This window comes from Lentinula edodes (genome assembly GCF_021015755.1).
Source record: "Lentinula edodes strain Le(Bin) 0899 ss11 chromosome Unknown C8R40scaffold_3, whole genome shotgun sequence".
Lineage (NCBI taxonomy): Eukaryota > Fungi > Basidiomycota > Agaricomycetes > Agaricales > Omphalotaceae > Lentinula > Lentinula edodes.
Window position 1 is genome coordinate 1,523,433 of NW_025764309.1, and position 26,721 is coordinate 1,550,153.

Consider the following 26,721-nt stretch of genomic DNA (forward strand, 5'->3'; position numbering starts at 1 on the left):
AAAGCCAAACATGAAAATAAAACATGATCAAGATACTGAATCTACACCCCACTCGAGGGCACAAGAACATCATTCCGTCTCGGAGGTGTTAACCTCTACGCTGAGCTTTCCAGCTCAGCATGATGCTGGAGAGGAACTAGTGGGAAAGCTTACGGGAGTTTTACACCAAGTGCAGCAACAACATCGGAGTAATACGGATGTTCACCGACTGAACCAGGATTTAAATTGGGTAGGAAGCGTTGTGCATACTTCAGGGAGTTCCGGGAATCACGAGTCGCCAGAGTCGCAGAGACACGAAGGGCTCGGTGAAAAGCTCATGAATGTGTTCGATTCGCACTGTGGATCGAAGCCCGTGCAGACTCAGCATACCCAACCTCCCCTGAGTCTTCCGCAGTCCAAACATCAGGGATTGCTGGACGGATTGAGCGATATATTTGAAGGAAAAGAAACTCGGAATGGACGACAGGAGGAGGAGAAAGCCGAAAGGCAGAGGCTAGAGCTAAAGGCGGATACAGCCAAGCACGCCCATCTTCCGTTGGATATATTCGAAAAACTCGGATTTGGGAATCCGCCTGAGTCAAAATATCATTCAGCACCTCCATCAAAGGCAAATGGAGAGACTCTCCTGGAGCAACTCGGCTCGAAATTACATCCATCAGGTGGGGATGTTGGAGAGCATTCACTGTCCCTGAAGGATCAAAGTTTTGCGGAGAGACTGGATTCTATGATGCACCACAGAAAGGCAGATAATTCGTCGCAGCTTAGCGGAGGGATCACCGACAAGATCCAAAGTGCGCTGGGGGGTGGAAGCGAAGCTGAAGAAAATGAAGGTCAGGAATAGCATGACCATCGTCAGTTCCGACTTCCATGTCACTGATTTTGCGCTTATGCGTTATAGACGATCTAGACAAAGGCCAGTTAACATTAAACATTATTGACTCGATTCCTCTTCAATCACTCACCATCTTCATTTATATACAGCCATTGATTTCGTACAACATCACATCCTACGTCAAGGAACTCAATCGCATGAATCGATACTCGAGCAGATGAAAGACGAGCAAATTGCCCTAACTATTCGGGCACAATACCAGAATTTGACGGGACGCGAATTTCCCTTGAAGAAGGGAGAGAAACATTGGCATTGAATGATGAGATGCAGTTGATTGCAACTTGCGGCTCTGCGAGAGCACCTGTTTGAATCTGTATATTAGATATACATATATACCAGCTTTCAAGAGATGATATAAACTTTGAATATGCCAGTGGAAACATACTTTAGTACCAACTTGTTCTGGGTAACTACAGTGGTTCTTTCGACTCAGCTCGTTCCCCATACTCCATTCGACTTGGCTTGAGTTGGTAGGTCTTATTGCATAAGAGCGTTACGTGGAAATGAAAAAGTATGTTCGGGAAACACGAGCAGATATCGATATAGTGTAAGCGATGATTGATGTATCAGGCTGACAGCCATAGCCTGAAGCTTGACAGCTGAATATTGAATCGCGAACAACGACGAGGGAATGATAAACTCAAGTACACACGGGACAGCACTGGCGCCCTTGGACCTACCCTGAACTTCGATCTGTCATACGGATCTCGTAATTTCGCCTTTTTTTTGTCACCAAGAACTGCAAAGCGGCGATTGTGCTGATGAAGATGCTAAGAATCTATCTGGCCTTCAATCTTTGTCCATGTTACAGCTTTGAGGTGCAATTAACCGAAAATCCGCTGCTCAACGCACTTGTACCCTATAAAGAGGGACTTGAAGTCCTTTCAAATCATAAACCCTAATGACTTCTAACAACTCTACACCTTTGACCTTCACCTACAAAACCTTTGAAACGGTTCCTATCAGGCTAGATGTGTATCCTCCCGCAGTGATAACGACCAGTGAAGTACCAGTCGTACTTTGGTTCCATGGCGGAGGGTTCACCTTTGCCAATCGTACTAATTTCTTCCCGAAATGGCTCCAGAGTGCGCGCTAGATCCCCTTCGATCTCTGTTTATCGCTGATAATATGTACACAGAACGTATTAATGACGCAGGCTTTGCTTTCGTCTCTGCAGATTACCGTCTCATCCCTACTGGATCCATCACTGCTCATCACATTCTTGAAGATGTGAAAGACGCTTTCGCGTTTCTACGAAGCAAAACATTTGAGGCAGCTTTAGACTCTTTGGATGTTGAAGGGAAACTCCCATTTCCAAAATTTCGCATCGACCCCAAAAGAATAGCAGCTGCGGGATCTAGTGCTGGCGGTACATGCGCCTACTTTGCAGCCACACACGTCGAACCTAAACCTGCTGCGATCCTCTCTGTTTTTGGGATGGGTGGAGATATTTTGGTACGTTGAGACTTGACTTCAGTACACCCACCGCTGAGAGTTTCTCGATTTACTTCTACCATCTAGAACGCTCAATACCTCACCCCCAAGACTGAACCTTTCTTGAGAGGACGTCCGCTGCTGGATCCTAGTCGAAGCAAGGATTATATCTATCCTCTCTCTCCATCTGTTTCGTCCGACATCTTGTCCGATTCACCTATGGCTTTCCATCCCCCTACCGCCACACTCCCTGCACTCCCGGCAAATCCTCGTATGCCTCTCGCGCTCCTCTACCTTCAACTCGGGACGTATCTCGACTACTACACCGGGGAGCATGCTCCTAGTCTGAGTGACACTTTGCGTGCAGCGCTCCCTAGCCCAAATGTTCAAAGCAACCCTGGAATGAAAAAGATTATCCTCAGAAAACACATACCCATTCAACATCACGCGATCTTTCCCCAACTCAATGTCTCTTCCTCTTGGCCTCCCGTATTCCTACTTCACGGCGCAGAAGATACAGCTGTACCTGTCACTGAATCGAAGAATATGTATGCCACGTTAAAGTGGGCGGGTGTGGAGACAAAGATCAAAATTGTCGATGGGGAGGATCATTTCTTTGACCAAACCCCCGATGCTGAGGAGAAATATGGACAGGTATTCGATGAAGCAGCCAAGTTTCTCATCGAGAAACTGTCGGCCTAACTAAGATTCGTTTAGCTTGTTGGAACCAAAGCGGACCCTAGGTTAGCATACTGCGCAAAACAGTTGTACCACCTATGATATATTACCTGGTTAGTTTCGCTAGATTCGGGGCTACGTGTACATGTATCCTTAAACTTGTATGCTGTATACTTATTTAAGTAACTTATATGGACTTGTTATTATTTTTCAAAGGCGAGTGATCGTCAAAATAATCCTGACGTAACATCTATCTTTCTTTTCAACGACGATCACAATCATGAACTACGACCTCAATACATACGTCGCTGTAACCCTAGCACCAAACTCTCCTTTCCTCGGCGCGCCTTCTTCGTTATCTACAGTCCATCCTGCTCTCACTCACGTCGGTCAAGTGGGACAATTGCACGATGTTCAGCTCGTGAGCGTGCCAAAAGAAGATTGGAGTAATATTGGAGACGATATCTTGGCTTCTCTCAAGGGATCTGAAGGAGTTTCGAGCGTCAGTGTCCAAGAACTGAGACAGCGCACGAAGAGAGGCGGTGATGAACTATAATGGAACGGAGAAGATGAAAGAGATTGGTCCGAGGGTCAGTATTTTCTCTTTCGCTCGAAGCTTCTCTTTCTTATTCAAAAGCGTTGCAGAACATCATTGAAATGTACAATCCATACTAGCAATCATGTATCATGTTGACGCGTTGTAATAATACATTCGGTCTTTGTATCACCTCGAAGTTGGTATCTCCACTGTTTTTTCGACTACCTGTGGAACGGAACTGGCGCAAATCGATAAGTGATCACTTCACTTATCATCTCTTATCATTCGATCTGCTGGGCCGTTTGGACTGCGTAATAAGCCCCAAACGCGTACTACCCGAAGATTTTAACATATCACCATAAACCACCACTTTCACTACCATATGAAGATGTGATTGTGGCGTTGTTGTGGCGAATCGGACATGAAGAGGATCCTTTTCAACCATCGCATCAGGTTGGGCCCGGCTGTTCCCTTGTGGGACCCCCTCTTTTGACGGAGGTAACTTGACATCCAATTTGTTTGCAACATAGTCCACTACTGAATTACAATATTCTACAGTCCGTTCTTTCAAAGTCACAAGCATGATATACTTGTGTATCAAGGTATCAATTATTGAAGATATAATAATAATATTCAAGAGGAAGCAGGAAAGACCTTTCTGACTCTCACTATGCTAACACTACTCCCAAGTCAAGCATCTTGACAGCACCGGGAACTACAGGGCCTCCCGCACCCAGGTTACCGCCATTCAATGTGACAAACAGCGTTGTTGTCTCGTTGCTCAATCTTCCAAATTGCGCAGCGGAAACTGACCGTAGCTCAGTGTTATTCGGACTCCCGGCAATTACAGTGACTGTTCCCGTCGAAGGGTCGATTTTCACAATCTCGTCAGATCCTATAACGGCCTGTAGAACGTTCCCGTCTGAATCGAATGTGAAATCGTCTGCCATTATTCCGCTAGCGACAACCTCAGCGTCACCGATGGGCGTTCCAGTGGCGTCAATTGGCATGCGGGCAAGGAGAGACTGGGCGGTGTTGGAGAAGTATACATATAGAGGCCCATCAGGTTCCTGGAAGACATGCACTCCATTGACACCGAGAGGAGTAGTGAAAGGGGCAGCAGGGATTGTCAATGAGTTGTTGATAGCGACGTAGTGAGCTCCCGTGTTGACATTGAGGATGCTTATTGCGCCCGCATAAGGATCCGCGACATATACCAATCCTTCCTCCAAATTCAACAATCCCATGCCATTCAAAAGCAACGCGTCAGGAAAATCTGCTACCTTATCAATGGTAGCCGCTCCGGAACTTTCGAAGCTCGTCATGTCGACGTGGAATGCGGACCAAGATCCTTCAACAGATGTGAGCGTGGCGGCTGACGCGTTCCCTGCAAGGACATAGAACTGGTCTGGCTGTACTTCTGCGATTCCAAAAAGTGTTTCGTAGCCGGAGAAAGAATGGACTAGTGTCGCCGAGGAATTGACGCTGGGATTGACCTGATACAGGTCAGGGGCGGTAATAATGGTGCAGAGGATTTGGCCGGAAGCGCGGACTGCGAGGTTCTCCATGTTAGTACCATTGGGGAAAGTGTGGACCACCTGAGGTGTAACTAATGTGGCTGCATTTGAGAGCATAAGGTGAATTCAGTGCTCTCAACGATGATGCTGACGCTTACCGCGTTTATGGGGCACAGATGCACACAGAGCGCCTGCAGCGCTGCTGATGGCTATCAAGCAGAAAGAGGCCCACATGACGAAAGATGAGAATGAAAGAGCGTAGAGAGGGATGAAACAACAACTGTTGAAAAATTTCGCACTCCAACCCTTTAAATACACTAGCCCTCGGGAGTTCCGACATCACTTCAACCTGCAGGGAGGAGAAAGTTCAGATGTTACCATATCGACTTATGGTTCAAGTCCCTAATATCGATGACTGAATACAGCCATCGATACTACGCAGAAACTAAAAATCGAAAACGGGCGAACATCAAGGTGATTTACCCGAGAACCACACTCTAATATTAGATGGGAATGGCTTCAAGTACGAGCCTTCAACAGAGACACAAACATCCGAATGGAGGATCGGCGCAACGAGAAGCTGTATACCTCGAAACGCCATACACAGACATAGGCGGGTGTTAAAACGCGCGGAACTCAGTCCAGTCCGTTTTTTGCCCTACGACGGAAGAGTAGTTCAGCACCGATATCGTATGCGCTTGATAGCTCGAGTTGACACAGGAACCTAATAGAGTCTAATCCGCCGATAATTGCCAACTGTTACCTGATTTTGTAAGTAACAGTTTTCATTCTGCTTTCATTCGGTCAGTGTTTGAAACCTGTCACAACGTCAAGAAGTCAAGTCAATATCCAATGGGCAACCATAGGCAACCCTCTACATAGATGTCTTTCAGGGATTTGACCTCCGTGACCGGTCTTTCCGTCTATGAAAGATGAGCAAAACTGGGATGATCAATGATGTCAGATGATCTACATATGCATTAGAGAAGTCGTCCTTACATATGATTTCTAACTCTAATTCTAAACACCATTCAATGTCTATTTTACTGACAAATCGGAGGACAAGCAGGTCAGTAGGGAAGTTTTCAGGTGAATTTGAAACGGTGTTTACTGACACTATTCCGAAGTTGCTCAGATAGTTCAAAATCATGAGAGCTTGATACCCATTGCTGACTTTCAGGCCCCTGAGATGGACACCTCGCGTCGTAGGTGGCATTTTTTCTTCTTTTGCTGACCGCCATGCGCCATAAATACAGTACAACAAGGTCGATGCCTGGCAGGTTAGTTTTTCGGTTGTTCCATATGCACCTACCGAGATTTCGATTTACTTCAAGCAGATGATTGTTGGGTATGTAGGTGAAAGATTCAATGAGTCCCAGTAATACCCTTCCGGTTAATCTTTCCTTTGGTTGACCGTCATTAGTTGTCATTCAAGTGCAGACAAACTCCGAGTCCGATTCCTTTTCAGGTAAGGTATTCAACTACAAGAAATACTTTCAAGCACTGTTTTCCGCCACCATAGCAACATACTTGGGAAAATGTTCGGATCTCCTCTCGAGCGGTCCTTCGGGGGCTGCCAGACCATCCCCAGAACCATCAAATACATATGGTGTGTTCTGAGTCCTGATACGGATTTCCCTTAGGAGTCAGGACCCCATAGGTAGGCCTTTGTATCAAATGAACGCCGGATAATGAATACTAAGTTTAACCCGGCCTTACTAGATACTCATTTTCAACCTTCCCCAAGCCTCAAACGATTCTTTTTGGGGAATAAACTAGAGGGGCTAAGTATAGCATTGGATGCAACGACCGTCAAAATTTCATCTTTCCTAGCGGGAAGGATAGCGAGCTTCCGATATACGATGTGTATCCCTTGGACGAATGTTGAGGCTCTGTGAATGTGTGGATGTTCTATGATATGTAAGGCTTTTGAGGAGTGTATATACTGCCAAGTATGCATGTTGTCGGATGTTGTCTTACTGGGAAAAGTTGGCTGGATGAACAAGGAATGGGTACTAGATAATGCAGGTTTGTTCCTTGCATTTTGAATTTTTACACTTGCATAGAGCTGAGAAGGCATTACGCCAGTACGTTTTTGGTACAATTGAAGGCCACCGCACTTTGTGCATGGCAAGAACTTGACTGATTTTCTTGGTACATTCAAACAGAGTAGGACAGAAGTGAAGAATTGATTTCCAAATATCGAACATTCAATGTTACTTAAGGTGCAACATGACATTGCAAAGAAACCGGAAAGAAACAGCACTGCAGGCGTAGCGCCGGAGAGTCACTTCAATCACATCACATGGCTGTCACACCGGAATGGAACTCTGTGACTATGGAACCAGTTCGAAAAAGGAAATACAGCGCTTAATTCACGACACGATGAAGGATGAGTCTTCATATGTTCAGCCTCAATACTTATAGTTCGATTATATGCAGGCAATTGTAGTCAAATTCAATAGACAGGTGGTAGTCTGCAGTCTTTTCAAGTCAAAAGTCACAGTCTGTGACCTACCGGGACCCTTTGAAATCATTGTCGTCGTGTCACGCGACCAAACCAGAACTCTACTTGGATATCGTTTCCGATGAAGAGAACCCCAAGCTCTCCCAGCTCTCCCACTCACAAAGCATCTCGTACGACAGCCTCTAAATCAAACTCTGCCAATCCGCTCCTTTGTACGCTTCCACCGACATGTAGTACGCACCCAACTGCTTTAGCAGATACTCGGGAGCTCGAGGCGCATTACGCCAAATACCATGCTTGGGTTTGCCAAGCTGCGAAACCTACTAGTGGAACCTGTGGAAATGTGTTCCCGGATGCGAGATTATTGGAGCTGCATCATACGGAATGTCACGATCCGATTGCGGCTGTGAGGAAGGAGCGGGGGGAGAAGATTGTACGTATGTATCTGCGAGGCGATTAATCACTGATCCACATCCTCTAGTTTGCCTGCTTTCTTCCTCTCACGGTTTGTCCAAAAGTATTCGCATCGCCCAAAGCACGGAGATTACATCTGATTGCTGTCCACGGATACCCAAAGGAATACTTCTTTGCTGTTGTCAACAAGGGCGTGGCTGGCTTATTGGCTAAATGGGGGGATGGCGCGGGGATGATCAGAAGGACATGGAAACCGAGGCCTAAGGAAGGAGAGCAAGTCAACAATCCAAACAAAACCGAGGATGATCAAGAAGACTCAGAAGGTACTACAGACTCGGAAGAATCGGAAGACTCGTCGGAGCCGGAAACAACGACAAAAGCTAAAACCTCCAACGGTAATCAGCCATCTAGTATGGCAATGGACATCGATGCGTTAGCTACCTCCTTCCAAACCTCCCTGTCTGTCTCCAGTGTTCCTTCTTCCATCCGATTTGGACGCGGAGCGAAACGTGGAACCAGAGGAGGTAGGGGCGCGAACTCGATAACCTCGAAGTCGCATCGATATCGATTATCAGATCCAGACGAGGAAGCTGCCATGGATGCTGCTCCCAGTCGGGGCCGGGGCGGATATCGTGGAGGAAGAGTAATGAGAGGAAGGATCAATCGTAATTAATTCACTAGGTAAACTAAGGGTAAACTTTCCAGGATTTCTGTCTTTTAGCCCTTCGACGTTTGGCTTCACGATTCATGGCTGGAAACGCAATCATCTGTATCGTAACAATTACAACCCAATTTCATTTGCATTGTTTTCTTCTGTCCAAATATACGACTAGACAGCTCGACGGCTGCTCAGAGCTGTGCGGCGGTTTTTGAGAAGAACTCTCTTTCTGATCAGTCACCCTAGATGATCGATGAACAGGAATATCGATAGTCGGTTTCACAATATTCACTAACGTATTGTATTCCAGAGGTATCTATGTCCAGTTCTCACCGCAAGAGGAAACGTTTTGGTTATTTGCCACGAGTATGCTTGCTGTTTTGCCTTCCGGGCATCCCTCACGATCAGCCAAGATTCACTCTAACCTATGTGTATGGACTTGCAACGTCAACATTAATCGTGAACCAGAAACTTTCAAAATTTAATTTCAATGACAATCTTGCCGGAACCCGGAAAGGAAAGGAAAGGAAAGAACCGGCGTCGCGTGTTATCGTCAAGCGCCTGTGCCATCTTTACCTCTATCACCATTATTCATTCTCTTCTCTCAACTCAGTGCAGATGCCAGGCGGCTCTACAAATCCTATCAGCCTGACGGGCTTCGTTGAGAAGGTGTCGGAGACTGTACATAAAGCCAAAACTCATATGCACGAGAACGCTCATGATCTTGCCCAAGTCACGAAACAGAAAGAGGAGGCCAAGTTGAATGGACCTTGTGTGGACGTGATAATCACGGTAATGTTTTGTTGTCAAGTTTCCTGCTGAGATTTCAGCCTCTTATGATATCCTTCGCAGTTTATTAGTGCCTCTGGAATACCCAAACTCGACGTTGTTGGGGCTTCAGATCCTTATTTTGTGGCCAAACTGGATGATCGGGTCTCAATGGTGTCAGGAATATGCTAAGGCTTTCACATGCATACTCAAGTAATTTCCAGATCAACCGTGAAGACTAAATCGCTCGCTCCCGAGTGGAATGAATTATGGCGAGTGAAGAACGTACCGACGACTTCGGAATTGCGAGTAGAAATTCTCGATAAGGATACCGATACTCCTCACGATGACTACATCGGGAAGTTTAAGACAACCATAGAGGCAGGAGAGAAAGAGATTGATATTCAAGGGCCGTTGTTCAGAAAGGATAGAGGGACTTTCAAGCTGAAGGTATGTTATTCATACTCCTATGTATTATCATATTCCGTCGCTGATATCCTTACGTTCATTAGATTGAGACAGCACCCTCTACCGATCCCGCTGAACCCAAATATCTTTTCGATGGTCCCATTCGCTACTCGCGCCATTTTTCACCGCTAGTTGGAAAACTTACCGATCTGGATGATGCCCGTCTTTACTCCACCTGGAAGATGTACCTTATCGATGTGCCTGTTTACTTCAAAGACGTATACCAGCACTGGAACGTCAAGTACAAGGCAGCGCAGAGTATCTTTGGGTCCGGACCCACGTCACTCGCAATTCGGGCGGGTATACATGCTGGGCACAAGATGCTGTATGCGCGCAGCACGTCTAATGGGTTTGGAGTCATCCAGTCTGTTGACGATGTGATGAGACTGTTCGAGGGTGGCAGTCTCGACCCGAAAGGCATCCTTGGAAGTGAACGAGAAGATTTGTCTCAAGAGGAACAGAGGCAACTGGAGGTTGCGGAGGAGGTCGATGCGACTGCTGCTCCTACTAAAGAGAGCCCGTTTGCTCGTCGTATCAAACCTGCTGTCTACACATACATCATCTCGGCTCAAGACGATTCTCTTCGATTTTCTGAAACGGGCGCAGCGTTTTTCGTCGACTTTGCCTCCAAGCATGCGCTACATGCCAACTGTGCTGAACAAGTCCGCTATTCCGGCGAATTTCACCTGAGACCACGAGCCAAAGACCATTCTTCCTGGTGTGGCTGGCAGGATTTCAATGACTCGATGCCTGATGATTCTGTAGATTGGGAGGTGGTGATCGACAATAATTCTGGGACGTACGCTCCAGATAAAGCAATGTTGCCTACCCTGAGGGATTTGATTGATTGCAATTTTCCTGGGTTGGATGTGGTGGCACTGGATCGGGAGGATGAGGAACTGAAGAAGAGTGTGGATGCATGTCAGGAGTATGCGTTAAAATACAGGGGAGTGAAGTCGGAGCATTTGCAACCACATCAACAGGAGGGTCATAGATCGTTGTTGAAGCCATTGGGTGCTGTTATGGGAAAGGTTGCACATCTTCAAAGAGGAAACAAGGAAGAGGCCTAGGTTATCTATCATGTATGAATGTAAATTAATCTACAGGAATACTTGTATTATAGTATATATCGCTTCCGACAACTTTGTACTATGTACAAATATCTAAATTCTTCCCCAGTGTAACACAGAGGCACCTAGTTTATAACCGGGGAGAGGTGATGAAAAAGGATGAAAAACTCTTTTTGCTGAATTCGCGGGAGAAGCCAGAAGAGCACCGCCAGTGATCATGCCATCAACGCGACTGAGACCATCAGCAATGTTGGCGGCTGAGTCGCTGGGGGCAGCGAAGACGTCCGACTTGCTGTGGTAGGGGAGACTACCCTACGTCGAGGGGTCCGATGAGTTTTCGACGCGGAAAAGCGCGGAAACGTATAAACGCCCAACGTCAACTTCCAACTACTTCCATATCTTATCTTCTTTTGAGTCAACCATCGTCGAACCACGATACAATAAACTCTGTTCTCTCCCCGAGCCATGATGCAGGAGGCGGAAGGTCCCATACAAGTTTAGTGGCTCGAAGTTTTTCAATACTCGTTTCCGTAATTCTCTCCTTCAAGTTTGTTTGGTGACTACCACGCCTCTGTCAAATGATGAATCGTATTGCCTCTGGAGGTCTTTCAAAGGTCAAGCGCCAACGTTCAAAAGCCTTCTGAGGCCGAGGTATATTCCGGAGCATCGCTGGAAAAAAATAAGCGCTGGGTATGGACAATGGGACGCTCCAGTACGTCGTCCATGCATTCATTTTCGACATATCTTCAATCACACTGAAACTTCACTTCCCGTCAGCTTCTCCGGGAATCCGCAGCATCAAAAGAATGTCCTAAATGTAACGGATTACTAGGGATTACTGCAAAAGCGACTTGAATACAATCTATCGTTAATGCTATCGCATCTACCACCAACCTTGAGAACACGCACAGCTATCGTCGCCGTTTAGACAATGATTCATGAACTTGATCCCGACGTGATCATGGTCAGACACCTTTCAGTGTCCGCGTCCGCACCCTGTCGTTGCTTACTATCGATACAAGAGTATCGGAACTTCGGAATATCCTGACTTTCTCTTGTTCGCATATCAAGAACGATATGGAACTCGGTCTCGGGGCACCTGACTCGCCCGAACCAACATAATGATATGTATGGTTTGTATAATCCATCTTGCTCTCACAAAGTTGACTAACATGCCTTAGGCCAGAATCTGTGTGCAATCTCACCACCGAGGAATACGCTTGCATCATTCGACCTCTTTGTTCTGTCTTTCTTCCTGACTCCCAGTACATCCTTATGATTTAAGCAAATTGTCAAATAATTGACATCAGTTACCATCGCGCGCCTTTTGCAGGCTGTGATAATTTCACGAGCTTCCGGAAAGGAAACACACGCTGCGATACTCTTGCCCAAGTCACGAATCAAAAGGAGGCTATGTAAGTAGGACCTTGTGTGGACTTGATAATTAATGTGATCTTACCTAAACTTGACGTTGTAGAAGTGATTGACAATAACTCGTGAATATGTGCTCTCAATGAAGTAATGCTGAGGGGATTTTGATTGACTCAAATCGTGATTTCCCGGGGTTGGATGTGGTGGCGCTGAAGTGGAAAGACGATGGGGTGAATAAGGACGTGGATGCGTGTTAGGGGTATGCATTAGAGTGTAGTGTGCCAGGAAATGCATCTACAGGGGGGCAGAGATCATTGGTGAGGTCTTTGAGTGGGAAGAGTCGCACTTCTTCAATTCCGAGGCGTATCCGTGTATACCATGTAAATGAACTGATTTACTTCGGGTATGTACTATATCTAACTTTTCCTTATAGCTACTCTAACTCCCACGTATCGTACCTCGCATTTCAATCGAGGCCAAATTCTCATACGTTCAATCTCGGTTTGTCTGGTCATCATGTACACTTTCGTTTACTGATGTCCGAAACCTTCTCGGTATTTTTGCAGGTAAAGTTTGTCTGTATGCAATTTTATTAGGAAAAATCTCAACGCAAGCACAGCATTTGTAGTTGCTAGAGATTTGTTACAGTTGCTACTGTATCTGAGTCCTGTATCAGGCCTGCTTCTTGTCGGCGGTATGACGATCTACGCACTTACGACAATGCGGACCCGGTAGAAGCTCAAGCACTCGACACTCAGTACTAGTATCCGCTCCGCGCTCATGAAACCATTACGGGTCTCAAAAATCCAGTTACTTCGGTGCGTACTCATTTAGACTTATGAAGACTGAGTTTGTTTCGGAAATTGCCTCTATTCCCATACAGTAAACAATCCATCGCACCCCGATCTCACGTGCAAGAGAGACTCCAAGAATAAACCGACCCATAAGTATAAGTATAATATTACTCAAGCTCCCCGTAACGGGAGCTCATTTTCAGTAGTAACACAGCGCTCGCCCCGTATGTTTTGCATATTGCCATTAGGATAATCCTGAATCATTCTATGTCGAGCAAGATACATGTTCTTGATGCAGGAGGTTCCCTGAAATCGTTAAATGGACAGCATAGACGAGCTGAGCTCGACCAGTAAGCGTTTGTATTTGTTACTATATATTTTTTCATCGATTGATTTGATACTAGTGACTCCTGCCTGCTCATCTGTATTGTTAGGTACAGTATGTAGGCTAAGATAACAATCAGTCGGTCAGACACGAGTAAGCCATGAGCCATCTAATGCATGCTTCCGCCAAGTCGATACCCCCCGGCATCTATACAATTCACCGCAAATCCACAAAGTCAAATTCGAATTATTCATTCATTTGGGGCTATGGTGGCCAGGGCCGTTTAAAAGCTCTGTCTTTCCTTCACTCTCTGTACAACTAGACCGACCTTTACCTCCAAAGATTTTTTGTGAAACCCTGACTGCTACTATGCCTGGTCATGTGTAAGTCCTCGACGCAGTTTTTTTTCGAGACGGACTATCAATGACTGTTCTAGGAATATGATGGACGATGTCCTCATTTCTCAACGTATGCCCAAGGCTCATCCCTAGCAATTCTTTTAGCGAACGCATAACTGACTTTTACGTAGTTCCCCCGGACATTCTCAAATCCTCCCTACGGGCGTTGGTGTCGCAAAACTCCGCTGCTCAAAAAGTGTTTGTAGAGCATGTGCGCATTCTCTTGAGAGCAAGTTTGCCTATCTACCCATCGCCTTCGGGGTTGTTCGGGGACAAACCTTGTTATGTCCAATTTTTAGCCTCGATTCGCTGTCTATTCGCAAGCAAGATGGCTATCGAGTCACTTCCTTAGTGAGTATACATTAACACATCTATCAAAGACACCGTTTCAATCAGAAATTGTAGCTTTTCCCACTTCCTGTCGTGTATACCGCTAGCGCATGCACAATGGCAGTCAAATGACAAGCTCGAGTTAGCCCTGGAGGAGGCTTGTGGGGACATTGTCCAGGCCATCCAAGCTCTCAAAGAATCACGTTCAATGCCGACAGAAGAGCTTCGAGAACGTCTCATGAGCTTGAGCAAGGCAATTAACAAGTGTGAAGCTTATTCGCTGTCTACAAACCTTCAATTTCCCTTCGTCCGTGCTCAATTACAGGTTGAAGATGCACTGCGCCTCATATTCCCTGATGTTCAATTAAATCCCCACGCCCTCGGTCATGCTCTGAAAATCAACAATAAATGGGATATCAGTCCTGATTCTGTAACGTACGCCAAACTGGAACACATTGACCTCGGTCCCTTGAAAGTTCCTCGAATTTTCAACGGACTATGGCAGCTGTCTTCACCGGCCTGGGGCGCAGCATCGCTTTACAAACAGCATATGAATTTTGAACAGCTTGTACGCGTAGGATTTGTGGCAACGGATATGGCAGACCATTATGTGAGTTGCGTTTATCTACGGGACCAAAAATGATGCATGACCTTTCAATGAATATGAGGGAGACGCAGAACTTGTATATGGGGCTTTCCGCAATCAACTACCTCCGGAGATCGGTGACAAGATTATTGCTTGCTCGAAATGGTGCGTTTTTGGGCTACCAGTCAAGCCCGTAACACCAGAGTTTGTATTGGAGGCTGTTGTAGAACGATCGAGGCGACTCGGAGGTCGAGTGGAACTGTTGCAGGTAAGGGCATATTTTTCAACAGTACAGGTTGTGTTGAAGCATGTTATTTTCTAGTTTCATTGGTATGATGTTAGTAATTGACACGCTCTCAGTTGATTGAAGAATGGGACTCCTGACGTCGTTAACAGTATAACGCCAAAGACTATCTACAAATACTGGTTGAACTGGTCAAAATCACAAAGAGTCATCCGCACCTAGTCACTGCCATTGGTCTTTGCAACTTTGACTCACAACATACAGAGGAGGCATGTCAATTTCTTCTGCAAGAAACTGGCGAGGTTGGAATCGTGTCCAATCAAATTCAGGTCAGCTACTGTCTCAAAACTTTACCAGGTGTTTTACGCGTAGTGCTTGACACATACAGTACTCCCTCGTTGACAGTCGTCCTACCATGAAAATGGAGGCAGTTTGCCTAAAGTACGGAGTCAAATTGCTCACTTATGGCTCGTTTGTGAGTATCATCCCCTGTCTGGTATGCGTTTGATTGTCTAAGAGTGAATCACCAGTGCGGAGGTTTCCTGTCCGAGAAGTGGTTGAATGTTGATGCTCCAAACATATACTCTGAGGAAGCACAGCTGACTCCTTCTCAACGAAAGGTAGATCAACTCTGCGCTATTGCCGTACAATTGAATAGCTTTCGTTTCCCAGTATTTTGATATGATCAACAATTGGGGATCATGGGGGGAGCTTCAAACGTTACTTCATGTGCTGAAACGAATCGCTATCAAGCACGACGTCGATTTGGCTAATGTAGCAGCCCGTTGGGTTCTGAACAGACCGGCTGTGGGAGCTGTCATTGTAGGCACTAGAGCCGGTATCTCGGACAACTCAGAATCCAACCTGAAGGTGTTCTCGTTGATTCTGGATGCAGAAGACACGGATCAACTTGATGAATATACATTGAGGACAAATCGCACTCAGATGCTTTATAGAAAGATTGGTGATTGCGGGAGCGAATATCGATAAGGCGATGTTTGGAAACGATCCACTATAGAAGTTACTGGTAGTGCTACTTCATATAACATTAACATTAGGGATATTCACCTCGAAGTATAAATGCTAGTTCGAGCTGGTTAGTGCGGTACATTACTTACAGATCTAATCAATAGAATGGATACGTCCTGGATACGTCAGACGTGATAGCGGACCTAGGGTTTAAGATGCACGAACGTAACCATCTGTATGTACAGAACATGGAAAAATCATCCTGTTATGGCAAAAGACTATCCATACATAACAGACAGACGTACATATCGAAACATCATCGTGATACAATTTAGTTGCAGTGCTCAATTTCGTCGCCCTTAGATCTTGGGAAATTGCAGCTCCATCTCCTTCACAGCCAACTCAATTTCCTTAGGAAGGCTGTCATACAAACTCTCCGTTTCAGTGTGTTCTGCAGACCATCCAAGCTCCTTCGTCAATCGCTCAGCGCGACAGAATTGGCTGGATCCGAAGATATTGTAACCAACTTTGTAAGTTTTTGTCAAATACATGAGCCTAGTGGTTCATAGTAGTTCGCAAGTCAAAAAATGTACTCACAAGGTCCCGCCTTATCTGCAATTGACGCAGAGAATGGGGAAGAACCGGTTTTAGAGATCAGACCCTGCTTGTAGAGAGTCTAGTAAATGTCAGAAAAGTAGAAAGCGAAGTGAGTAGATGTTATTACATCAGAAGAGATGCAACTTACATCTCCAACAATGTTGCTGAACTCCATCATTGACAACATGTACTTTGAAAGAACAAAGTCTGGAAACAGGTGGAGAGTTAGATGTCATTCGTAGCACACTATTCTATTCGGTTGTGCCCCATGCCAGGTGAGTCAATGGAGGGGACAAATTCGAACTCACAGAATCCCTCCTTCCCTTCCCCGATCTTCTCACCCACCTTCCCACCGTTCAAAGCACCTTTGAGTACTGCTGATACAGCACTCGCTACGTCCTTGAGATGAATTAGTCCTGCGATGTTGCGTCCTGGGCCAAAAGAACCTATATATGGATCCCAAAGTTAGGATGACCAATCAGGCGTAATCTATCTCTATTGAAGGAACTGAAAGCTGACCGGAATGCCCTGCCTGGGCCGCAAGATTCAGGTAAAAACGGTGAGGAAGAGATATTTTTTGTATGCCTGGTCCGATACCTGATGCATGATGCATGATGTCCCGCCATGGTCGAAGTATGTATAAAATCAAATCTATATTTCTCACCGTAGATTAACCCAGGGAAAACAATCATCGTACGTATCTCCTCGTTCTTCCCAGCATCAACAATCGCTTCGCACGCATTTGTCAGTAGCTTAGTCTTGATATTTTCCAGATCGAATTCTGTATCCACCCAAAGCCGATCTGGAACGATAAGTTCACCTCGAGCATTATCGCCCATGATACCAGTACCAGACATGTGGATGTAGATTGGCGGAACAGTAGGTGTATACGATCGGCTTCGCTGTTGAAGACCTCGTATAATGGCTTTCGCCAAAATGGATTGTCATTATTAGATTGAAACACGTTGTGGAAGGCGCTCACCATTTACGCTGTCCGTGTCGCCTGCAGCTGCAACGTTGATGACAATGTCCGCGTTTTGTGCTTCTGCCTCAATTACATTATGATCACTTAGAGAGCCTTCTACCACTTCAAGCTTCGAGTGCAAAGCTTGCAGTTGTGTCAATTTTGGAGGTGTTATATTCCTCGCAAGCGCGCGTATAGGGAACGATGGAAAGTCATGAGCGAGAGAAACAAGTACTTGGCCTCCAACGTAACCGGTTGCACCGAGGAGAAAGATCGATCTGAGGTTGGATGATTGAAGTTCAGTGGTCATTTTGGTGAGAATTTGAGTCTGAGAGTGGTGGAAACAAAAAAATTCTAATCCAGTTGTGGCCTATGTATGTATACTTTTTGCCGATTGAATTTTCCGGCAATTCCAGAATCCAGAATCCAGAATGACGTTTTCTGTCGGCTTCCTCATCAACCAGTACCTTTTCAGATTCTTCACCATGCATTTATTGCATTTAACCGATGTTCATTCTCAACTACCGCTACGCAGTACCAGGCGCTATCGCTCTTATTTCTTCTGCTTACTATAGCTACCAGCTCACCATGCCTTCTATCTCGAAAATTCGTCAGACAAACGCTGCTGCCCTTTCGGCGAAGCAGTATATTCCTACAGTGGTGTTCGTTGGAGGAACATCCGGAATTGGAGAAGGAATGGCAGAGGCTTTCGCTAAACACACCCAAGGGAATGCTCATATCATCCTCGTCGGTCGAAATCGTGCCGCGGCAGAGAGCATCATTTCACGCTTCCCCAAGCCAACCTCGCCCGACGCCAAACACGAGTTTGTACAATGCGATATCGCTCTCATGCGGAATATCCGCAATGCATCTGCAGAAATTCACTCCAAGCTCCCAAAACTCAACTATCTCGCGATGAGTCCCGGCTTCATGACTACCAGTGGCAGGAACGAGACCGAGGAAGGGATAGATAGGAAATTGGCGGTCCATTATTATTCGCGTTGGATGTTCACAAAGGAGCTTATCAGCCTACTTGAGAAAGCCCAGGAACAGGGAGAAGACGCCAAAGTATTCACTGTCCTTGCCGCAGGAGCTGGTGGACCTATCGACGTGAACGATCTCGGGTTGAAGAAAACTTATTCACTCAAGAATGCTGCTTTGCAAGCACCGACGTATAACGATCTTATGACCGAGGTACGCTTTCTTGCTCGACGACTTTTCTCGATTGACACCGCTGGACAGGAATTCGCTGCTCGTCATCCCACTATCACGTTTGCCCATGCGATTCCCGGTGCTGTCCGCACAAATCTGTTTTCAGCCGCAGAGGTCTCAACTTTCACTAAGAAGGCCATGGGATTTTCCATGACCATGTTCGGCTTTCTGTTAACGTCCATAGAGGATTGTGGAGAGTACATGCTCAATGGTATGCTGAACGTAGCGAGCGCTCCTGGAGCATGGAGGATTGATTCGCACGGCGAAGATCTCGCTAAGAGACGCTATTATGGCTCTGAGGAAGAGAGAAAAAAACTCTGGGAGCATACTGTCGAGGCTACGAGGGAAAAAGCTTAGAGGTGTGACTCGACTTGCTCTTCTCTGATTTACATGTCTGATCAAGTTACCCAGTCCACCATTTACTACTCAGAATACTATCGTATCTAAGTAATTCAAGTAATGCGAATAATACACTACAGACGTTCTTGACTCAATCGACCGTGACTGCGTTCAAGCTGCTGATCACGGAGTCAGTATAATCTACTGTAGTTGAGCCGTCGTAGGTATAGCAGTCCGCAGAGGCTGTTCCTATAGTATGTGCCCTTCGTCAACATCGGATCGAAGTCAAAAGAACACGATTGTGAACACACCAGCACCGTCATAACCGGATTCGCAATACGAAAAACCATCCCCGGTTGCATTTGCTTGACTGTCTCCCGGTGAGTTGAAACGACTCATAAGAAAGTAATTTATCACTTACGCCGCACATTCCTTGTTCCAGGCATCACAGAACACACTCAAAGTCTACAAGATGAATAATACAATGTACCTGTCAGTACACACACTTCAGGTGGATTGAATGTGAACTCACGTAAATTTCTCGACGAAGGTCAACAGCCGAGATGGAGGAGACGAAAAGAGAAACAGCGAAAGCGGTTATGGTAAAGAATCTCATAGCGGAACGGGAGAGTAGATGGAGATGGTGCGTCTACGTTGTATCCGACCTCTTCTTATGTACTAATGGAACACGGCGATGTCTAGCCGCACGGAAAACATTCACCGCAGACAAACCATGTCAAATGACCAAGGGAGCACTGAGGCGGCTAGACTATGCAAGTAGTGACCGCGAAACGGGTAGGAGGATCAAGCGGATGTTCATCCTAAGTATTTCCGTTCGCTCAGACGTGCCTATAAATAAAATGCGTCAGCTTCTTACTCCTTACAGTTGCTTTGCGGACTGGGAATTTAGCTTTCACGTTCTTGCTCTCATATTGGGTTGAAAGAGGTTGAAAGAGTGTCGTAACGACATCCGGATGACGGTGACGCCGAAGAGCTGTTCAATGGTAGAAGCAGCGGAACCGCGTTTTTTGCACGTCTTCAGAAAAAGAAACGCTATTTTTCACTTACCTTTCCTTCGTTTCGCCACTGAGCGTCAATAATTGACGTCGAACCTGGTTCTCAGTAATGAAATTAACAGGTTACTGCTTTCTTGGTTTCCACTATTCAACTCAGCCTTACCCCGCGTGGACGATATGAACAGCTCTCAAAGATCCATAGCTTTAAATCAATTTCAACTGCATATTCCTCACTGTTAGGATCCAGGAGTTCTGTCCATTTGAGCGCCCGGAATAGGCGCTCGTTTTTATATCAAAGGTCTTGGTCGCCAGGTAAGTTGAACATATCCAAGCTCATGTTGATCAAAATATCCCAGCGTGGAAACTTCTGGACATGTCGAGCTTCGCGGTTACCAATTTGAGCGCCGATGAACACGAAGAGGATGAAATTCAAAAATGCTAGTAGTACACCTGCAGTATAGTACACGCCCGAGCCAGATGTACTGCGTCAACGTATTGGCTGCACGACCTTTTGTTTAAAGAAGAATTCAGACATAGTCATCTTTGGAGGAGGAATGCAATGGTAGGCTTTTGATTCTTGACGCAGCCCCCTTATTGCCACAAAGCGGTGTCTCCTTTGTTCTCTTAGAGATTTTAGGGATTTGCATTCCCTGACTCGACGTTCGATTTGAATGCTGTTGAAGGATGTGTTTTGAGTAATGGTGTGTGGGCGTGGGCGGCTCGTTGTGAGGCAATCTAATATTTTAGTTAATAGGTGTGCCACATTTATCGATTACCCTTTCGGAAGCGCTCACCTATTTGTCCTAGATTCTTCTCTAATGACTCGGTTTAAAAGTCCGCTGGCTACAGGATATAAGAACTACAAAGGATTTGGTTTCTATCTCATCCAAGATATTCAAGAATGGCGTCCTCCAAACTCGGCTCTGCAGTAAACAATCGCGACAAAAAGTCGAAAAGTTCAAGCAAGACCGAGATCGAGACGCTCCAGCTAGGCGTCTTCCGGGTTTTGCTTGAGAAACGAGTGTCGTCTTTCTTTGCTCCTGACTTCGCAGAGAGTGTGGAAGCGTGGCGTACAGGGCTCAATGTCCTCAAACGACTTGTTGAGGACGTCATCAAACTTGCGCCCGTGATGCTTTCTATCATGGCTTTTGCAAAGGTATGGGACTCGCTTGAAGAAGTCGTACTTCTGGGTCTGGAAACCCGAATGCTTCAAATCGTACGCACTGACATTTTATGGCGCCGAGTTCGACGATGTTCATGATTTTTTTGAATCGTTTATAGATTGAAATTGGGCTTAGTTCAAAAGATGGAATAGAGGGTCAAGCTCTGATCATGGCGGTTGTGGCGAGGATGGTTATTGTGATGTTCTCCTCTCTGATAGATCATTGGAGGTAAATATATTTTAGTCAAGTAAAATCTCGCATAACTATACTGAATTGTATCATACTTAGTCGGGACATGGAATCACGGGCCAAGACTAGAGTGTTGCATCACTACGACGACTTCCTCCTCGTTGGTTAGTTTTGTGCCTTCATAGTGCGCACAAGGAGCTAACAAAATTGTATATTCAGCCAGATTCCGTATGGACCTTCGCACAATACAAGGCTTGTTCTGCCGTATATCGTTTCCTTCTTGCACTGACACTCAATAGATAATCGAACTGATGATCACCTCAACGCGACAATACCATGGAATGCTTTCAGCGCATTGCTCGGGCTGGGTACGAAACTCTTTGCAGTAGCCAGCCAGCTTGGGTTCATGTTCCACATTGTCCGATCTGGAAACCATGGGATAATATTCGCCACATTATGCCTCATAAAGCCTGTGATTGGAGCTTTTTCTTCACGAAATATGTGGTCAATGCGTTCGTGGTGGATTTGCCTTTTTATCTTGTGGCACTACTGACGACCTGTATGTAGGTCGCGTTGTCGAGGCCACCAATCCTGATTTTCTCAGAATGAAATCACTCAAAAGCCTGGAGTCGAAAGAGTTCAGATCAGATATTTTAAGTGGCAACTTGATTCAGTACATCATCACCGGTATGCTTATCCGCTCTTTCGTGGGCTACAGGAAAACTTATGCTTACTTGTAGAGTTTCGAAATGCTCGAAGAAGCCTAGGAGAGATATCCATGGAATCACCCGAAATGCAATATTACACAAAAGGCACGGTGATTGCAGGTTTAATCGCAGGTTTTGTTGGAGATTTTCCTCTAGTGTGTATGCCGAATGTGTGAGCTTGATGATTCTCTGACCATTTTTCAAGATGTATTATGTTGCTATCTCCTTGCTTCAACCCTCCTCCATGAGCCTGTCCACCATTGCTTCTTTACAGCAATCAGCCATTCTACTACGATGGCTTTTCTGGAATGTCTTCTACCAAGCAAACGAACTACGCCAATACACCAGCCGCACGCAACACCTTTACGATCTAGAGAAAACACTCCCCGTGATCAAGGAAGGTGATATTTCGTACCCGCCCGAGAAGCATTCAGGCAAAGGTATGGCTCTTGAACTGAAGTGAGTAGTAACGTCGTCGCTCAGAGCCTGCGATTAACAGTCCTTGTCACAGGGATGTTTCATTTTCATATCCCGGAAGTAAGGAAGATAAGAAAGCTCTGAGTGATGTTTCATTCCGAATTGAGCCTGGGGAACTCGTCGTGATTGTTGGTGCTAATGGAAGCGGCAAATCGACGTTCGTCAAACTCTTGACTCGCTTGTACGACGTAGATGTTGGGACTGTGTTTGTTGATGATGAAGACATACGTCGGTACAAAATCCATGACCTCCGAAAATCCATCGCCACTCTCACGCAGGAGCATTTGCTTTTCCCTCTCTCGATCGAGGAGAACATCGGGCTCGGTTACCCGGAAGCTATGACAAATGTCGACTTAATCAACAAGGCAGCACAAATGGGAGGAGCGGAAGAGATATTGGATCAACTCAACAACGGAGCGAAAACTATACTGGATCCTTTCTCAATCCAGTACGGTTCTCGAGTGGAAGAAAATGAGGGGACAGAATTGTCTGCAGCGTTGAAACAGCTCAAGAAAAAAGTAGAAGTGTCTGGTCTGTTCGTTTCAAATTTACTTTTTTCTGTTGCTGAAACTTGGATATAGGAGGAGAGCGACAGCGTCTAGTGGCGTACGTACTTTTCAATCTATGTTCACCTTTGCTAATGTCTCTGTGCAGCTCCCGAACATTCATGCGCTTCAACTCCGAAGATATAAAGTTTGTAGCTGTCGATGAGCCAAGTTCAGCGCTTGATCCAGAGGGAGAGTTACAACTCTTCAACAATCTGAGGGAAGCAAGGGACGGCAAGACCATGATTTTTGTCACCCACAGATTTGGACACTTGACGAAATATGCAGACAAGATACTGTGAGACAAGACGTTTATTCTGCTAGAATTGGATTTGACCGAAGTTTTTCATTAGGTGTATGAAAGATGGAAAGGTGGCCGAGTATGGCTCGCATGCCGAGCTTCTTGCTAAGAAGGGAGAATACCACAAGATGTACAAGATTCAAGCCCAGGCTTTTGAAAGTTTGCTGTGACTCAGAGTTAATCAACACTCCTCGAGGATGAATTGGAGATACAATATGTACATTCCCTTGATGGATATGTAGATTTTGCTTTACCAGAATTACCTAGTCAATGCTTATACAATTAGCATATAACACATACAGTACATGAGATGATGAGCAATTTTCTAAACTGTCAATTCAGGCTTTTTCTGATCGGCATGTTCAGTACTAGACGCATTCTCCGTCCAAGATGTCTCGTAAGTAGAAGCCCTAGCATCCGATTCTATCTCCGTACGCACATCAACGCTCACAGGTCCGAATGGAACTGCCTACACGTAGAAATCAGCGGATCAGACAGGGCGCATAACAGTGATACGTGAGACGCTTGCCGCAAACGCGCCCAAGGCAAAAACACCTGTCGAATCCACTTCAGAGCGAGACATATTACGCAGCTTCACCCGCGAGTTCATGCTGAAACATAAACATCACCGATATATACCCCGACTTGTCACGAGTGTTAAACGTACTTGGCGAGCATCGCATTGGAGAATACTGCATTCTGATATTAAAGATAGATGACAAGGACGAACGAACTTTGTACCTTTGGGAAGTAACATCAGGAGGGCCAGCCAAGCATCTTCCGTTCAGTTCATCGGTCAGTAAGCTTCGGTAAAGAAATGTGTGAAGCTCACAAGTATTCTTCAGGGTCAAGTACTATTATACCTACCCTCTATCAGCGATGTAGATTATGAAGACGGGCTTTTACTTACGAAGATGATGGACAAAATTCCGAGCATGCTAATATCGGTGTTGGCGAATGATGGAAAGGACTGTAAGTCAGCCTAAACTAACCTGGTAACAATACCCGTTTCTGAAACCGATTCGTCAGTAGATGGCAAAACAGGTGGTTGTAAACTTTGACCTATTGACCATAGAATCAATTTATCCACAATGGCAACCGTACTAGAGTGAAAAAGAAGAGGAAGTTGGTTAGCAAAGATAAATTCGGTTTGAGAGTGTATATCAAGGTCCTTACGATCTGTACGCTCCATCTCGGCTATGCACCAGATGATAAACAAGACTGCCAGAGATCAACACATCCGCAATTGCCCGCAAGATGAGAACGGTGAACATTAACCACTCCCATTTATCCATGAAGTCTCTGAGACTCTTGGTGGCGACTGTAATGAGCTGAGCACTGAGCGTGTAGACAGCCAACACTTGACAAAACATCAGGATACCGCTCAAAGTAGGAATAATGTGAGGTTTCCCGGTGAAAAGAGCGATGCGATAAGTGAAAAACCCCTGCACTATCCCGCGAGTCGCATTAATTGGTTCAAGTAAACTGAGAATAAATAACCCACCAATGAGGAGGACGAGACCATGTAGAACGACGGCGGCGCCGACTGATACGGGAAGGACTCCGATCACGTCTGTGTCACCAAAGTGGGTAACAGTGTAGAAGTAAATCGCATGAAATACGCATATTGTGTGGCCGAGTTCGATCACCCTGAAAATAGACAATTACTCTTGGAATCGTTGGAGATAGGCGTATATTTGACGCACCACATGAGGTCCACCTACACCAGAGAGACTGCATCAACGACCACGATTCATCTTATTGACTAACCACGTACCATCCCATGTTTAATCCATATCGACTCATGTGGAAAGCTCTGGTGGTGAATGTAGACTTGCGCCGTGATGACTCCAAAGAGAACTCCTGTTATCAGTATGCCGATTTCCAAAGCACCTAGCAAGGCGGAATAATATCAACACTCTTCGAAATCCTCGGTTGAAGTTTGAAACATTACCTAGAGTGGCATCATAGGCCATCTCAAGCCTAGAGGTAGCCCACTACTTGAAAGGTTGAGGGAGGCTGGACTGGTGGACTTGGACGGTGTAGGAAATCAAATGAAAATCAGGGTGGTCTTGTACCGGTCTGCATCGCGTTTAATAGTATAGTGTAATACAGATATACGGCCGAATGGGGCGTTTGATCTCGGCCAAGCGCAGAACTCTAAAAACGGTATTGTATGTACACATACAGTGATTTGGGTTCTATGATATTACCAAAAAAAACCCATGTCAGAGTCATTCAAACAGTGAAAACGGAGTGAAAATGAATTCCGTACTCATAGATATTTGAATCCGCCTTCAAGCTAAACGAAGTCAACCGGTGTCCGAAGTCGGCGTCGTATTTTCTGAATGTCTCGTATCCGGCAAATTTGGTATATGTACACAGATGGAGGCGAAGAAGTATGTCCATACGGGTTTTGATTTGTCATAGTTTTCAAAAAGTGTCAAGTGTATGTAGCATGTTCTGAGAACTTCTGATGTTGATACCCTTAGGCCTTCGATTTTGACAAAGTACACGGTGTGATGTCACCAGGAAGGCAGTTGTATATTGAATCGGCGTTGAGCAACCGTCAATCTTGTTGTGGAGGTACCGGTAGATACACACGCAACAAGCTACACATCACACGCCGCAATGTTCAGTATCAGGCTATCCCGATTGAACAGCTATGCTCACGATGATTATGGCCCGCTGAGGATGTACATCCTCAAGTCGGCACCGTCGTTGAGCCAGACCGTCCTCAATATTAGCGCACAGACGAAGGGAACGGAGTGTCCACGCAGATGTGATGTTTAGAGGAAACTCAGAACGGGACCGGGTTGATCTGTTTCCTTCTATTTCTGACGCAGATCAAGCAAAGGTAAAAGGGAACGGATTGAACTGAGACTAAGCTGTACTTACATCATCGCGGAAAGTTTTTGAGTTGACAATGGGAGTGCGCCCAGAGAGATAATCATAAGCTGATCATAAGTAAATTCAGCTCGGCCTGTGATGAGCGAAGAACCTTCAGCATAATTCATCAGTGTTAGCACCGAGAGGACTGCGTACCTCGGTGTAAAGCCAAACTCCCAAACATATTTTATACGATGATTTCCACGGGCAAAAATCTTACTAAAACTGTAGCCATAGACATTGAACCAGCCTGAGAGAGGATCGACGAAAGAAGAATGTCGGTAAAATGGTTACTTTTTTATCCAGGGCTGCTTATGCTTCATGAATGCGAAGGAAAACCCGAGAGTTTTCCGCATCAGTAATTTCTTAGTCATACATTCTCGAGACTCGCGCAGTTGAAC

At 45.7% G+C, this 26,721-nt stretch overlaps 12 protein-coding genes across 12 annotated transcripts; 8 read left to right on the top strand and 4 right to left on the bottom strand.

The window, feature by feature from the left end:
* Positions 1–727: 727 nt before the first annotated feature.
* Positions 728–1,148, top strand: C8R40DRAFT_1035369 (uncharacterized protein; the record flags this gene model as incomplete). The annotated part of the gene is made up of 2 exons (XM_046223495.1): positions 728–830; positions 982–1,148. The coding sequence occupies 2 exons, from the start codon at positions 728–730 to the stop codon at positions 1,146–1,148; spliced, it is 270 nt and encodes an 89-aa protein (XP_046091193.1).
* Positions 1,149–1,623: 475 nt separating this feature from the next.
* C8R40DRAFT_465944 (Alpha/Beta hydrolase protein) lies at positions 1,624–3,156 on the top strand. Its single transcript, XM_046235151.1, has 3 exons — positions 1,624–1,977; positions 2,031–2,347; positions 2,414–3,156. The coding sequence occupies exons 1-3, from the start codon at positions 1,794–1,796 to the stop codon at positions 3,026–3,028; spliced, it is 1,116 nt and encodes a 371-aa protein (XP_046091194.1). The 5' UTR covers positions 1,624–1,793; the 3' UTR covers positions 3,029–3,156.
* Positions 3,157–3,232: 76 nt separating this feature from the next.
* On the top strand, positions 3,233–3,733 carry C8R40DRAFT_1084501 (uncharacterized protein). The gene is made up of 2 exons (XM_046227300.1): positions 3,233–3,594; positions 3,650–3,733. Exon 1 carries the CDS (start codon positions 3,285–3,287, stop codon positions 3,558–3,560), a length of 276 nt encoding a protein of 91 aa, XP_046091195.1. The 5' UTR covers positions 3,233–3,284; the 3' UTR covers positions 3,561–3,594; positions 3,650–3,733.
* Positions 3,734–4,210: 477 nt separating this feature from the next.
* C8R40DRAFT_1166301 (uncharacterized protein) lies at positions 4,211–5,293 on the bottom strand (the record flags this gene model as incomplete). Its single annotated transcript, XM_046230831.1, has 2 exons — positions 4,211–5,160; positions 5,218–5,293. The coding sequence occupies 2 exons, from the start codon at positions 5,291–5,293 to the stop codon at positions 4,211–4,213; spliced, it is 1,026 nt and encodes a 341-aa protein (XP_046091196.1).
* Positions 5,294–7,731: 2,438 nt separating this feature from the next.
* On the top strand, positions 7,732–7,962 carry C8R40DRAFT_1013639 (uncharacterized protein; the record flags this gene model as incomplete). The annotated part of the gene is made up of 1 exon (XM_046222896.1): positions 7,732–7,962. A coding segment is annotated over one exon (231 nt), but the record flags the coding sequence as incomplete, so codon positions are not given.
* A 1,117-nt stretch (positions 7,963–9,079) lies between these two features.
* C8R40DRAFT_1084510 (uncharacterized protein) lies at positions 9,080–10,916 on the top strand. The gene is made up of 4 exons (XM_046227301.1): positions 9,080–9,390; positions 9,451–9,542; positions 9,591–9,816; positions 9,879–10,916. The coding sequence occupies exons 1-4, from the start codon at positions 9,217–9,219 to the stop codon at positions 10,902–10,904; spliced, it is 1,518 nt and encodes a 505-aa protein (XP_046091198.1). The 5' UTR covers positions 9,080–9,216; the 3' UTR covers positions 10,905–10,916.
* Positions 10,917–13,466: 2,550 nt separating this feature from the next.
* Positions 13,467–15,942, top strand: C8R40DRAFT_1245224 (aldo/keto reductase; the record flags this gene model as incomplete). Its single annotated transcript, XM_046233617.1, has 10 exons — positions 13,467–13,777; positions 13,831–13,862; positions 13,924–14,143; positions 14,198–14,732; positions 14,791–14,976; positions 15,031–15,045; positions 15,105–15,281; positions 15,341–15,427; positions 15,483–15,572; positions 15,625–15,942. The coding sequence occupies exons 1-10, from the start codon at positions 13,764–13,766 to the stop codon at positions 15,940–15,942; spliced, it is 1,674 nt and encodes a 557-aa protein (XP_046091199.1). The 5' UTR covers positions 13,467–13,763.
* A 338-nt stretch (positions 15,943–16,280) lies between these two features.
* C8R40DRAFT_1166304 (NAD(P)-binding protein) lies at positions 16,281–17,792 on the bottom strand (the record flags this gene model as incomplete). The annotated part of the gene is made up of 7 exons (XM_046230832.1): positions 16,281–16,447; positions 16,519–16,597; positions 16,667–16,725; positions 16,827–16,964; positions 17,038–17,115; positions 17,183–17,443; positions 17,501–17,792. The coding sequence occupies 7 exons, from the start codon at positions 17,790–17,792 to the stop codon at positions 16,281–16,283; spliced, it is 1,074 nt and encodes a 357-aa protein (XP_046091200.1).
* Positions 17,793–18,070: 278 nt separating this feature from the next.
* On the top strand, positions 18,071–19,051 carry C8R40DRAFT_1034263 (uncharacterized protein; the record flags this gene model as incomplete). Its single annotated transcript, XM_046223412.1, has 2 exons — positions 18,071–18,676; positions 18,725–19,051. 2 exons carry the CDS (start codon positions 18,071–18,073, stop codon positions 19,049–19,051), a joined length of 933 nt encoding a protein of 310 aa, XP_046091201.1.
* Positions 19,052–19,124: 73 nt separating this feature from the next.
* Positions 19,125–19,674, bottom strand: C8R40DRAFT_1084527 (uncharacterized protein). The gene is made up of 4 exons (XM_046227302.1): positions 19,566–19,674; positions 19,455–19,498; positions 19,345–19,403; positions 19,125–19,282 (listed from the first exon to the last, which is right to left on the bottom strand). Exons 1-4 carry the CDS (start codon positions 19,647–19,649, stop codon positions 19,185–19,187), a joined length of 285 nt encoding a protein of 94 aa, XP_046091202.1. The 5' UTR covers positions 19,650–19,674; the 3' UTR covers positions 19,125–19,184.
* An 805-nt stretch (positions 19,675–20,479) lies between these two features.
* C8R40DRAFT_1245234 (P-loop containing nucleoside triphosphate hydrolase protein) lies at positions 20,480–23,700 on the top strand. The gene is made up of 13 exons (XM_046233618.1): positions 20,480–20,803; positions 20,857–21,265; positions 21,331–21,440; positions 21,501–21,565; positions 21,621–21,653; positions 21,701–21,913; positions 21,969–22,088; positions 22,142–22,263; positions 22,314–22,567; positions 22,620–23,116; positions 23,167–23,191; positions 23,240–23,428; positions 23,484–23,700. The coding sequence occupies exons 2-13, from the start codon at positions 20,951–20,953 to the stop codon at positions 23,599–23,601; spliced, it is 2,061 nt and encodes a 686-aa protein (XP_046091203.1). The 5' UTR covers positions 20,480–20,803; positions 20,857–20,950; the 3' UTR covers positions 23,602–23,700.
* Positions 23,701–23,739: 39 nt separating this feature from the next.
* C8R40DRAFT_466796 (uncharacterized protein) lies at positions 23,740–25,539 on the bottom strand. The gene is made up of 13 exons (XM_046235152.1): positions 25,386–25,539; positions 25,209–25,324; positions 25,138–25,151; positions 24,936–25,081; positions 24,608–24,881; positions 24,494–24,534; positions 24,424–24,442; positions 24,342–24,369; positions 24,264–24,285; positions 24,173–24,208; positions 24,099–24,123; positions 23,961–24,023; positions 23,740–23,900 (listed from the first exon to the last, which is right to left on the bottom strand). Exons 1-13 carry the CDS (start codon positions 25,405–25,407, stop codon positions 23,879–23,881), a joined length of 828 nt encoding a protein of 275 aa, XP_046091204.1. The 5' UTR covers positions 25,408–25,539; the 3' UTR covers positions 23,740–23,878.
* Between the last annotated feature and the right edge of the window lie 1,182 nt (positions 25,540–26,721).

Coding starts and splice junctions, on each gene's coding strand:
- C8R40DRAFT_465944 (XM_046235151.1), top strand. CDS start 1,794: ATGACTTCTAACAACTCTACACCTTTGACCTTCACCTACAAAACCTTT. Junction 1,978..2,030: donor CTTCCCGAAATGGCTCCAGA/GTGCGCGCTAGA, acceptor ATATGTACACAG/AACGTATTAATGACGCAGGC. Junction 2,348..2,413: donor GGATGGGTGGAGATATTTTG/GTACGTTGAGAC, acceptor TCTACCATCTAG/AACGCTCAATACCTCACCCC.
- C8R40DRAFT_1084501 (XM_046227300.1), top strand. CDS start 3,285: ATGAACTACGACCTCAATACATACGTCGCTGTAACCCTAGCACCAAAC.
- C8R40DRAFT_1084510 (XM_046227301.1), top strand. CDS start 9,217: ATGCCAGGCGGCTCTACAAATCCTATCAGCCTGACGGGCTTCGTTGAG. Junction 9,391..9,450: donor GTGTGGACGTGATAATCACG/GTAATGTTTTGT, acceptor TATCCTTCGCAG/TTTATTAGTGCCTCTGGAAT. Junction 9,543..9,590: donor GATGATCGGGTCTCAATGGT/GTCAGGAATATG, acceptor AGTAATTTCCAG/ATCAACCGTGAAGACTAAAT.
- C8R40DRAFT_1084527 (XM_046227302.1), bottom strand. CDS start 19,649: ATGAGATTCTTTACCATAACCGCTTTCGCTGTTTCTCTTTTCGTCTCC. Junction 19,404..19,454: donor TGGAACAAGGAATGTGCGGC/GTAAGTGATAAA, acceptor ACCGGGAGACAG/TCAAGCAAATGCAACCGGGG. Junction 19,283..19,344: donor ATCCGGTTATGACGGTGCTG/GTGTGTTCACAA, acceptor CACATACTATAG/GAACAGCCTCTGCGGACTGC.
- C8R40DRAFT_1245234 (XM_046233618.1), top strand. CDS start 20,951: ATGGCGTCCTCCAAACTCGGCTCTGCAGTAAACAATCGCGACAAAAAG. Junction 21,914..21,968: donor ACGAAATATGTGGTCAATGC/GTTCGTGGTGGA, acceptor ACCTGTATGTAG/GTCGCGTTGTCGAGGCCACC. Junction 23,429..23,483: donor AAATATGCAGACAAGATACT/GTGAGACAAGAC, acceptor GTTTTTCATTAG/GTGTATGAAAGATGGAAAGG.
- C8R40DRAFT_466796 (XM_046235152.1), bottom strand. CDS start 25,407: ATGGCCTATGATGCCACTCTAG. Junction 25,325..25,385: donor GGCCTATGATGCCACTCTAG/GTAATGTTTCAA, acceptor CCGCCTTGCTAG/GTGCTTTGGAAATCGGCATA. Junction 23,901..23,960: donor TTGCCTTGGGCGCGTTTGCG/GCAAGCGTCTCA, acceptor TTCTACGTGTAG/GCAGTTCCATTCGGACCTGT.